Source organism: Hyaena hyaena, unplaced genomic scaffold (assembly GCF_003009895.1).
Source record: "Hyaena hyaena isolate Hyena2069 unplaced genomic scaffold, ASM300989v1 scaffold_1159, whole genome shotgun sequence".
Lineage (NCBI taxonomy): Eukaryota > Metazoa > Chordata > Mammalia > Carnivora > Hyaenidae > Hyaena > Hyaena hyaena.
In genome coordinates this window covers 53,904-66,346 of record NW_024081792.1, presented here as the reverse complement: position 1 = coordinate 66,346, position 12,443 = coordinate 53,904, and the positions used below count along the sequence as shown (strand labels likewise).

Below are 12,443 nucleotides of genomic sequence, written 5' to 3'. Positions count from 1 at the left end.
GTAGACTAATAGATTTGCTGTTATTTTGCTGTTATTCTTCAAAATAATGTTTCTCCAAGTTCTGTGGTCCACAGAAAACTTCAGTAGCTTAAGGCCTTACAGATAAACTCCCTCTTGTTTTTATTTTTTCACCAAGGAAAAAGAAACAAAATGATGCCCACCCAGATGGGAAAGTTTGTGATTAACTGTGTGGTTGAATTAATGATCCATTTTCCAGTACCAGTAGCTTCTGGTTGTCTGCCTGTTTTCCTTACAAAAAGCAGCACATTTTCTATAGTTATCCCATCCATCTTTGATTACTTTATGCCAACTAAAATTTCATGCTGGCAGAATTCTTCAGTGATCATTGGCTTTTAAATTCTACCCCACCCCCCATTCATGACATCAGGCCACTTAGATAAGAGATATAGTATGAGGTGTTTTTCTCTTAATTTTTAATTTCTACATTGTGCCCTAAAAATATGGATGTGAAACATGAAACATAACATATACGAGATTCCTTTTTGATTTTCATGAATTCATCGTCTCTTTTCTTAATAAATTAATTAGATCCCCAGTGAGTTGATATATTAATTTAAATCAGTTGGATCTGACTTTTCAGTATTAGGATGTGGTAATATGGTAATTATTAAAGTCAGTGGCTCTTCAATACCAGCAGTAAGTTTGAAAACAGACGGGCTTTGCTTTCATTGTTGTTGTTGTTGTTGTTGTTGTTGTTTATTTGCTAAAGACCAGATGCTAAAGACCATCACACATGAATTCTCCCATATGTAGTAGAGTGCTCCTGCCAATGCTATTTTTAGCATATAGTAGGCTCTTGAATAATATTGCATTAATGACTTCTATAGAATCCTCAGTCTTATAAGCCAGATTTGGAGTTTGCAACTGTAATTATCAATTGACCTAAACTCATTTTGAATCTTTTCCCTCTAAATTTTAAGGTGAAGCAGGTTACAGATTATGAGAGTAGCCAAAAAATATGTATATATCACTTGAACATGGCTTGATTCCTTAATGCATTAGCAGGTAGATAATGAAGTCATCTATGAATCCAAACATGACATAAAGCTACCAGTGAAGTGGACTGCGCCTGAAGCCATTCGTAGTAATAAATTCAGCATTAAGTCTGATGTGTGGTCATTTGGAATCCTTCTTTATGAAATCATTACTTATGGCAAAATACCTTATAGTGGTGAGTAATTAATTCTGAAGTGGGCCTTTCTGCTGCAGGTCACTTACTTAGGTGTGACTTTAACTGCTTTGCCCAGGCTTAGAGGGCAGAGTTATGAGGCTAACCACACCATGTGCCTGTGGGAGCATAATAGATAAAATTTGATGATGATGATTTGCATTAATAAGGTGGTTTATTGCCTCTTTATCCTTTGCTCTTAAATTGCAGTCTTATAGACATTACTTGCTGCAAGATTTAGTTTAATCTCTGCAGCCTGGGAAGGGGATGGTAGACCTCATAGTCTCACCAAGGAAATCAGTTTGCTTTGTAATCTTGAGTATAATTATCTATGAATTTAAGACCATGATCTTTTTTTTTTTTTTGTTCCATTCTATATTATTTAGGCATGACGGGTGCTCAGGTAATCCAGTTGTTGGGTCAAAACTACAGACTCCCTCAACCACCTGACTGTCCACAGAAATTCTACGACATCATGATGGAGTGCTGGAATGCAGAGCCTAAAAAACGGCCAACGTTTGACGTGCTGCACTGGAAACTTGAAGACTATTATGAGACAGAATTTTCCTATTCAGAGGCAAATGACTTCATAGGATGAACACTGAAGAAGAACACTAAATAATGAAGTAGCAAAAAAGTTCAATAATCAGCCCAGAAATAAACCTTATTAATCAACTGTGAAAAGAGCTTACCTTGACATATTCAAGAGATAGGGTCAACTTGGCCATGTATTATGAAAAAGATTATATGTGCATTTTATCGACTGGGCCACACTGTCGATACTAATCAAACTAATCAAACACTAAATCCAGTTATTTTTCTTTTTAAAAAATACTTACATTTCTATTTATTGTTTGAATCACTGATCAAGAGGATCAACAGATGATAGTCAGTTTTTACTCCGTGACTGTTGTAGCATTTTCCCGTTTACTGATTAAAGTGGTTATTCATTATTCCTCAGATTGCTAAATCCCATCAGGCTGTTATTATGAAGGAATCTGATTGCTTTGCTGCACAGCAGGACCTGTGCTTTGAGATTTTTTTTCCTCTTTTAAAATATCCTGTAACTACAATGATGGGAAAGCCATGTTAAATGACTTGATTGTACTTGGAGTAATTGCACATATTTTTTTCCTATGCATAAAATAATGAAGCAGCTGTTGAGAAAAAGAATTAAAATTTCCCTCATTTTGTAGAAGGAAATCATGGGATTTTTCTTTACCTCAGTATGTGTCATCTGAGAATCATCTACATTAGTTTTAATCTCCTAATGTTAAGAATCAGATTGCACGGCGGATGAGTTATTATCTATGAAAATATGTGAGAAACATCTAATAGCCCGCGAAATCGAGAAATAAGTCTAAAATAGTTTAAGAAAATGAGAAGAGAGCAGTAGGATTGCTACGGCTTGGGTTTCTGAAGAATTTAAAAATATGGGCCTTGACATATAGGCCGGAGTTTTTTGTTTTGTTTTTTTTTTAATGCTTTATTTATTTCTGAGAGAGAAATAAATAATTTTTAATGCTTTATTTCTGAGAGAGAGAGAGAGAGAGAGACAGAGCGCATGTGAGTAAGGGAGGGTCAGAGAGAGAGGGAGACACAAAATCTGAAGTAGGCTCCAGGCTCTGAGTTAGCTGTAAGCACAGAGCCCGATACAAGCCTCGAACCCACAAACCGTGAGATCATGACCTGAGCTGAAGTCGGATGCTTAACCAACTGAACCACAAAGGCTCCCCAAGACTGGTGTTTTAAACTGACTACAATACAGGTCAAGCTTGGTTTTAGATCTCGAGGCTAGGAATAATGTTTGACCTTGGTTATGAAACTGTAATTTTGTCTGGTAGGACAAGAGGGTTTTTACTCATCTTAAATGTGCATTAACCTTTGTAAGAATGCTACTGTCTTCTTCAGCAATGGGCGTATCAAATTTTGTGCTTCATTAAATGATGAGGTAGAATTCTCAAAGGTAGTTTGAAAATAAGTAGGTATTCAAAGATCTTCTGCCATAAAGCAATGTGAATGAGATAGCCATGAGGAAACAGATTTGGGGTGTATTTTCTCATCTTTAAAACAGAAGTAGAGCATATTTAAACCATTAAAGAAACCAACATGAAGTGGATGAAGCACTAAGTAAATGTGTGAGCTCCAACTGGAAGGCTGGAGGTAGTGAGTGCTCTAGGTACTTGACCATTAGCACTTCAGTGATGTTGACAAGACCCATGTTCTCTCCATCCTCTCCTCGGTCACCAGCGTTGTCCTCATTCTCATAGTCACAGATGGCTCAGTGGCAGCTGGGGCTCCCTGCCCTTTCCCCCTCATCCAGAAAATGGGAACTACCTCTCTATGCATTTTTAGCATGCATAAAAATCATTCTTTTTATGTTCAGGCAAATTGGGGTCATACGCCCATCCTTGGATGAATAATAGACTTACTGTATATGTTATGTGGTGATTGGCCTGGCAGAAGTTGTGCCACTAAAGCTGAGAATGTGACCAAGTTGAGAGGTTAGCCTATCTGAATAAAATTAGATGCTGGGGAGGTATTGATTAAGAAGAAAATCCCTGAGATGTAAGTAGGTGTATATACATACATCCAAAACTTCTCTGAAACAAACATGGGTCATGTGGAGCTAACAATAATAGAGACTCTCGGCTTTTTTATAAACAGAAAATATTTGTAAGCTAAGATCAACACGTTATCTAAATCAATTGACTATGTATAGGACAATGTTATTTAAAGACAGTTTAATTGTGAAAATTCAACTACTATATAATTTGTCTTTTTGTATTCACTAATAATAATAAATTTTTAAGTAAGATGTGAATTTGAAATATATAAAGAAGGTTATCCTCTCTTGTTTTAATAACACCTGAAACCCATTTTACTTACCACATTTGATTCTTAGAGACATTTATGTTCAAGGCTCTGTCAAGGCAATCTATTATTCTTGTTTTTGCCTGATGGATCATAGAGAAAAATAATGGATTCAGTTATGAGAAGCAGTAATAGATTTTTTTTAAGCTGACATAAATTTCTTTCCCTGTATAGAATAAAAAGATCAGGAAGAGATAAGTTGAATTTTCCTACAATGAGCCAGTTCTTGTTAAATTTACCTCTCATAAATTGTAGCAAAGCACTTTCTATGTAATGTTTTATTTATGTAATTCAGTTATTTGGAGGTGGTGGTGAGGGATGTGAGTACATCATTTCATGTGGTATTTCAAATCTCTTTTGACAAAAGCCTAAGTATTTTTGCAATAGGAAAAATTCAAAATTCCATTAAGCCTCTTTTAAGAAAGTTAGGAAGGAAATAGGTTTACATTACCTCAGGTCAAAAGAGGCACAGAATGGATTCCTAATCATTGTGGAACCTGAATATTGTATCATCAAAACAAAGTAAAATCAAAGTGACCTGCAATCTGCAATCGGCTGTGGGGAAGGGGGGCTTAAAAGACATTGAGGAACAAGTAGGGGTAAGTATCAGACTGAGCCCATTCACAACATGTTCTCATAACACATGACTGCATGGGACTGCATGGATCAACTCAACCACAAGGGGCCTAACACTCTTTTGATTCTCTGGTGGCCCAAAGGGAACCATTGCTCTTGGATGGATGCCATACTGTCACCCAGCTGGAGCTTCCTTGAGGAAGCAGGACCCAGCTGGTGATCCATGGCTTTGTCAAGCATATGGCCTATCTGCAATAAGGTTTCTCATAGTCTAGTTGAGCATATGGCTTCTGGACCAAAAACCTGTCTTATAGTGTGTTTGTCATGACTTCGTAGGACTTTTTGCAAAGATACATTATGTGAACTAGAATGGTGATAATATGGGTACTTATTCAAATTGTGTTATTGTGTTCTCCCATTGGAAAAGTCCACCCTTGAAAAAAATAGTAAATGAAGTTTATACCTGGATATTGGAATTGCCTGTGGGAACATCTGGAAATGTTCACTTCTGTATTTCTTTGGCATCATTATGGAGAAGTTTTGGTCTATAGTCTCCAACATGGTCCAAAATTTTAGCGTTGTAGAATTAAAAAAAAATAGCTAGGAAATTTGGCGAAGAGAGAATACTTATAAATCTTTTAAATCCATGGCTCCAGCAATCTTAATTTTCACAGTGTCATCTGTTTACTGCCTACACTGCCCCATTAAACTCCTTCAGATTCTCCCTTTCTTATATTAAGGAAGTGATGGTAAATCTCTTAAATTATTTATTATATTTAGACATAAATTGGAGAATAAAAATAGCACACAAACTGAGTTTCAGAGTCTGTTACAAGTTGAGCTTCAATCTCCACTCCGATGGTACTATCTATAGAGGAGTTATAAGATTAAGTTTTAAGGAAAGAAACACCCAATTATTTCCATTTACTCTTCTTGCCTGAGTAGTTTATCTATTAGTCATCTGAAGTAACAAACTTCAATGTAACATCTTTTTCATCCTCATGGAAAATAATCAGCTCTTCCAGAAAAGGGCAACAAATCTCAAACATACGTTAAGTATCTAGTTATGTATATTTCTGTGCAGGGGATTCAAGTCTAATAACATAATAGCTCTGAAATCATATGATAGGGGAAAATGGTTAAAAGCAACTAAAATTACTTGTCTTGGAATAAGCTAAACATTGTCTTGTAATAATTTTCTGAGATTTTAGAATAGAGGTTGTATTGTACTATATGTGAAATGTAAAGTTGTTTGATATTAATCAAATCACATTTAATTTTTATGATCCACACAATTTCAGAGTAAAGGATATTATGGCTTTTAATTATTTTTTAAAATCTGCATTTAATAATAGATTCAGAAAGTGGGAAACAAAGCTGATTAGCCAGATTCTGTATTTTAAAGGTACCACCGTGAGATATTTGCCTCTAAAAAATGAGTATTTCTGTATTATACACTTTAATAATACTTATGTTGTACAATTACATGTGAGTGTATTTATACGTTATTCATTTATATATGTAACAAGAAGGATAAAAGACACTTCTTTTAGGGGTGTCTGGCTGGTTCAGTCAGCAGAGCATGTGACTTTTTATCTCAGGGTCATGAGTTCAAACCCTACATTGGGTGTGGAGCCTATTTTTTAAAAAAGAAAATTTTTTGTAAAAACACCTTCTTTTAATTGTACCACTTGTTACAATCCTGTTATTTTTCTTAGTTCAAAATCAACTGATTTTTAAAAAATTTTTATTTCTGGGTCCTTTAAAATATTAAGGCAAAGGCTTTTCTTGAAAATATATTTTGCTCTAAGTGTTCTCTCTTTATTTACACTGGAAATGATTATTATTTAAAAAATTTTTTATTTTATTTCTTTTGAGAGAGAGAGAGTGCATGAGTGAGAAGGGACAGAGAGAGAGGGTGAGAGAGAATCCCAAGCAGGCTCCATGCTGTCAGTGCAGAGCCTCTTATGGAGCTTGATCTCACCAACCATGAGATCATGACCTGAGCCAAAATCAAGAGTTGGAATCTTACTGACTGAGCTACCCACACGCCCCTGTAACTGATGATTTTTAACTTGACTTTAAAAAAATGGCTTCATTGTTTCAGAGGTCAAGATGGTTGTGGCTCCATGACATAAATTTAATTTATTTTATAGTATTTAAAATGTTTCCTCAGTTGACTGCATTAAGAGAGCTTACATTTGTATAACAGGGAAAGTAAGTCTATGAATCTAGGAAATAGACCTTGCTTATGCCACATACTCACTGCAGGTCCGCTGCCTCATGTCACCTTTGTCAGAGACCCAGGTTGCTGGAGAGACCCCCGGCTCTGATGGCTGTCAGTTGCACTGGCAGTGGAAATGAGAGCCCTGGCGGGTCTCATGTTGGCAATCGAATCCTTGCACCTGGAAGATACACGTGTCACTTATGCTGGCAACTAACTCATTGACCATAATCACATGATCTCACCGAGACACAGGGCACATTGGATGTGTCATTCTACCATGTATCCAGAGACAGAGCACCAGAAATACTCAGTAAACAGCACTAAACACTGTCATACCACAAAAGAATATCAAGTAAATTTTACATGACACTGAGTGGTAGAAAGCCATGTATATTTGTTTACCCAGTTTCTTTCTTAATTATTTTATTCATTCAATAAACAAATGTAGATGAGTATCAGACACAAGAGAGAAATGGACTGAGCTTTCTCTAAGGTTACATCTATCAAGGGAGACAGATTGGGGTATGTGATTCTCAGCTCACAAATCTATGTGCACAATTAAACTTTCCTATTTTCTCCCTAAGAATGAACTTACTGTCTATGAGCTACTATTCCATATCCATTCTCTCACTGCTCCTTAATAGAAGAACCTGTTTTCTGGGAGGCCAGCTAAAAGACCACAGTTTTTAGACTTTTCTGTAGCTAGGGGTTGCCAAGGAAATGTAAGAGAAAATTTCTCAGAAGTACTTCTAGGACGAGTCCATAAGAAGTGGACAGAGACCTGGCATGGACTCTATCTTGTCTTTCCCCTTTTGACAATTTTAGGCCTGAAATTCAGTAAGAATCTTAGATCATGGAGAAACCATATAGTTGGGTCTCAGTAGGGGCTGGGTCCTTGATAAGAGGGCAGCTGTCATACTTTTCTTGGATGGCCAGCTTCAGAAATTCTACTACAAAGCTGTCATCATCAAGACAGTATGGTATTGGCACAAAAATAGACACATTGACCAATGGAACAGAATTGAGAAGTCAGAAGTGGACCCAAAAGAATACAGCCAACTAATCTTTGACAAAGCAGGAAAGAATATCCAATGGAAAAAAGACAGCCTCTTTAACAGATGGTGTTGGGAGAACTGGACAGCAACATGCAGAAGAATGAAACTAGATCATTTTCTCACACCATGCACAAAAATCAACTCAAAATGGATAAAGGACCTGAACGTGAGACAGGAAACTATCAACACCCTAGAGGAGAAAGCAGGAAACAACCTCCTTGACCTCCACCGCAGCAACTTCTTACTTGACACATCCCCAAAAGCAAGGGAATCAAGAGCAAAAATAAACTGTTGGGACCTCATCAAGATTAAAAGCTTCTGCACAGCCAAGGAAACAACCCAGAAAATTAATAGGCAACCAACGGAATGGGAAAAGATAGTTGCAAATGACATATCAGATAAAGGGTTAATATCCAGAATCTATAAGGAACTCACCAAACTACACGCCCGAAAAACAAACAACCCAGTGAAGAAATGGGCAGAAGACATGAACAGACACTTCTCCAAAGAGGACATCCAGATGGCCAACAGACACATGAAACGATGCTCAGCATCCCTCCTCATCAGGGAAATACAAATCAAAACCACACTGAGATACCACCTCACGCCAGTCAGAGTGGCTAAAATGAGCAAATCAGAGAACTCTAGATGCTGGCGAGGATGTGGAGAAACGGGCACCCTCCTACACTGTTGGTGGGAATGTAAACTGGTACAGCCCCTCTGGAAAACAGTGTGGAGGTTCCTCAAAAAATGAACAATAGAACTCCCCTATGACCCAGCAATAGCACTGCTAGGAATTTACCCAAGGGATACAGAAATGCTGAGGCATAGGAGCACACGGACCCCAATGTTCATAGCAGCACTCTCAACAATAGCCAAAACATGGAAAGAGCCTAAGTGTCCATCCACGGACGAATGGATCAAAAAGATATGGTTTATCTATACCATGGAATACTACATGGCAATGAGAAAAAATGAAATCTGGCCTTGTGACATGGATGGACCTTGAAGGTGTTATGCTGAGTGAAATAAGTCAGGCAGAGAAGGACAAATATCATATGTTCGCACGTATAGGAGGATTAGGAGGAACTTAACGGGGGACCATGTGGGAGAAGAAGGGGGGAAATAGTGGGGGAAGGGGGAGAAGCAAACCATGAGAGACTCTTGAATGCTGACAAAAACTGAGGACTGATGGATGTGGGGGGGGGAGGGGGGATGGGCACGGAGAGGGGCACTTGTGGGGATGAGCACTGGGTGTTATATGGAAACCAACTTGACAATAAACTATTTGTAAAAAAAAAAAAAAAAAAAGGAAATTCTACTACAGGAGAGAAAACTAAACCAACATTATGCTGTTTTACCAATTCTTATTTCCAATTTCTCTCTCTAGAGAGTGAGACATCCAATTTCTGAATGGCACATTGTCTCCATTCTACCAAGTATTCTACCAGGAAAACAATTTCTTAGTTCTTTCTTTCTTTTTTTCTTAGTTTATTTACTTTGAGAGAGAGAGAGAGAGAGAGAGAGGAGGGCAGGGGCAGGGAGAGTGAGAGAGAGAAAATCCCAAGTGGACTCTGCATTGTCACAGAACCTGAGGAGGGACTTGATCCCACAAACTGTGAGATCATGACCTGAGCCAAAAACAAGAGTTGGACGCTTAACTGACTGAGTCACCCAGGTGCCCATCCTGCTATTTCTAGAATTTTTTCCTAAATACTGGATGCTTATATGTTAAGGTTTTGGAGGAATTGGAATTGTCTAGTCCTGATATCAGGTTATCCCTTGTCTATGTGGCCATCCTCTGAGATCTGAGATATCTTTCCTCCCATCTGAAGTGACATCTTGGTCTCAGCTCTTTCTCATCTATTTTCATGCTCTTCTTGGGTCCAAAAGAAGCATTTGACCCGTCTGTCCAGATGCTTCCACCACCAGGAGCTGTTCTCTCCTGCTCCAGGACATGTGTCAGGAAGTACTTGGATACTTTCCTCCTTTCCAGGCTCTACTTGGGAATACTTCTCTCAGAGTCCCCAAATCATCTGGAATTCCTCACATTCTTCCTACTCACATATCAGAATAGGGCCCTACAAAAGTCAGGTACATCCCGTTGGCTCCATTCTTCCCCTGTCCTTGAGATCTTTTGTCTTTTAGGGTAGTAGAGTTGGGTGGGGTGGATCAGAAGGCTGACTGCATTTCAAAAGCTTTGGATTTTTTAAAAAAAGAATTTGACTCTTGTTTTTCTATTTTCCACGTAATAATCTTTTTCTTAGATAATAAGTGTCTTATGGTCTAGTTGCCTGATATGGGAGGACCAAAATATAATAGAAAGGGGCACCTGGGTGGCTTACTTGGTTGAGCGTCTGACTTCAGCTCAGGTCATGATCTCAAGGTTCATGGGTTCGGCCCCCACCTTGGGCTCTGCTGACAGCTCACAGCCTGGAGACTGCTTCAGATTTTGTGTCTCCCTCTCTCCCTGCCCCACCCCCACTCATATTGTGTCTTTCTCTCAAAAATAAATAAACATTAAAAAATTATATGTAAAAAAGAAAATACATGGGAAAAACATCAATTAATATCTTAAAATAGTATCCTGCCACACATGGAAATTCAACAAAAATTACACCACTAATTATTTAACTGTGGTTGTGCTGAGTATCATTAAGGAGAAATGTGGGGTACTGAGGCAGTGAATAAAACACGTCCCCATCTCTAGGTCTGGGGCGAAAGGCAGAATGTGATGTTTTACTGCGGTCTGAAAGATGAGAAGGTATTCACTAGCTCCAGGGGAAAGGTAGGCACAGCAAAGACAAAGAGCGTAGGACAATTGAAGAGCTAAAAGAAATCAAATTTGCCTTGTGTATGTGGGATGAGGGGGAATGACACAGGTTAAGACTGGCCTGGCAAGTGCTGTTCCAATAATAATATTATTATTAATCCTAATGGGCAGACACTGAAACCTTTAAGTTGGCAGCATGACCTAATTTTGATTTTTAAAATTTTTTGATTTTTAAAATTTTGATTTTTAAAATTCACCAGCATACGGAGAATGGATATGAGGGGTCAATTTAGGAGGTCCCGTTGTCCGGGAGAGAGATGATAGTGGGTCAGATGAGTGGATGGCAAGAGGCCTAGAAAATTGAATACGTGGGAGGTGTTTGGAGGTTGAACTAGCAGCTCCTTATAACTGGTTATGGGGTGAAGAGTAATTAGGTCTCAAGGATGACCTCACGTGTCTTCTAGGAGCGACTAGACATGGAACAGTGGAAAAGAAGCAAGTCAGGGGAACGGTGATCATAGGAGCTGGTTAGCTGAGTTGTCATGAAACATCCAACTTGAGATGTTAATTAAAGAGCTGAATATTTGTATCTGGAGCACAGAAGTGAAGTATTAAGCCGAATGTAAATTGAAGACGACTTGAAGACGACTTGTTAGAAGGGAACCATGCAAAGGTAGGGGACCAGTCAGGATGAGAGCAGAGAATGAGAAACAAAGAGGACTAGTTCTGAGGAGATGGAGCATTTAAATTTGGGTGGAGGGCACCTGGGTGGCTGAGGTGATTGGGCGAATGACTCTTGATTTCGGCTCAGGTCATGATCTCACGGTTCGTGGGATTGAGTCCTGCTTCCGGCTCTGCACTGACAGTGTGGAGCCTGCTTGGGATTTTCTCTCTCTCCTTCAGTCTCTGCTCCTCCCTCCCTCTCAAAATAAATAAGTAAACATTAAAAAAAATAAATTTGGGTAAAGAAAAAGGAGTCAGAGAAGTGGGTGGGAAATCAGGAGTGTGTTATCACAGAAAATCAGCAATCAAGGATTGCCAATCTACTAGACGTTTATGAGAGGACAAGGACCAGAGAAAGTGAGTTTCCATTAGGTTTTAGAAACACATTTGTCCTTAGAGAGTGTAGTTTCCCTGGAGAAGGGGTATCAAAAATGAGGCTAGTGGGCTGAAGCACAAGCATGAGATGGGAGAGGACATTTATGGCCTGGACAGTTTTTTCCCATAAGGGAGTGTGCACACAGGAGAAGTGAATGTGGGATTCAGAGGTGGGTGTGTGTAATTCTAAAAGTCAGAGAGACTAGATCTTCTTTGAATGCTGTTAGGATGGTTTTGGGGGGTTATTTTAGCAGACGTAGAGTCATACGTAGTGTGGGAACATTTTGCAACTCAAAGAATTCTGAAAGAATAACTGTGGCCTTGCCCACTGAATTTGTGTGGGTTATATAATATGGATATTAGTTGTTAAGCTAAACGTCTTTGCCTTAAGGGAATTAAGTTCTGGAAGGTAGTAAAAACACTTTTGAATGGATACACCTCTTCTTCCAGGACCACTTAATTTTGTTTTCATGAAAATTTCATGATGAAATTTTCTTACCTTTTTCCCCAAGATTGATTTAATTGCCAATATTCTGTGAGTAGACAGAAGGCTTGTCTTTGTAAACAAAAATTTTAACTGGATCAGAGAAACAAACAAACAAAAAACAGAAAGAAAAATTCAAGTAATCGCAAGTAAAATATCTATTCATT

The 12,443-nt window shown here is 38.4% G+C and overlaps 1 protein-coding gene across 1 annotated transcript in view; it reads left to right on the top strand.

Annotated features, from left to right (window-relative positions):
* Positions 1-1,897, top strand: part of FRK (fyn related Src family tyrosine kinase) — a 98,256-nt gene extending 96,359 nt beyond the window's left edge. The window contains exons 7-8 of the mRNA XM_039222574.1: positions 1,027-1,192; positions 1,576-1,897. Coding sequence (XP_039078505.1) covers positions 1,027-1,192; positions 1,576-1,787 — 378 coding nt within the window. The 3' untranslated portion in view covers positions 1,788-1,897. The remainder of the gene's footprint in view (positions 1-1,026; positions 1,193-1,575) is intronic.
* Positions 1,898-12,443: the final 10,546 nt, after the last annotated feature.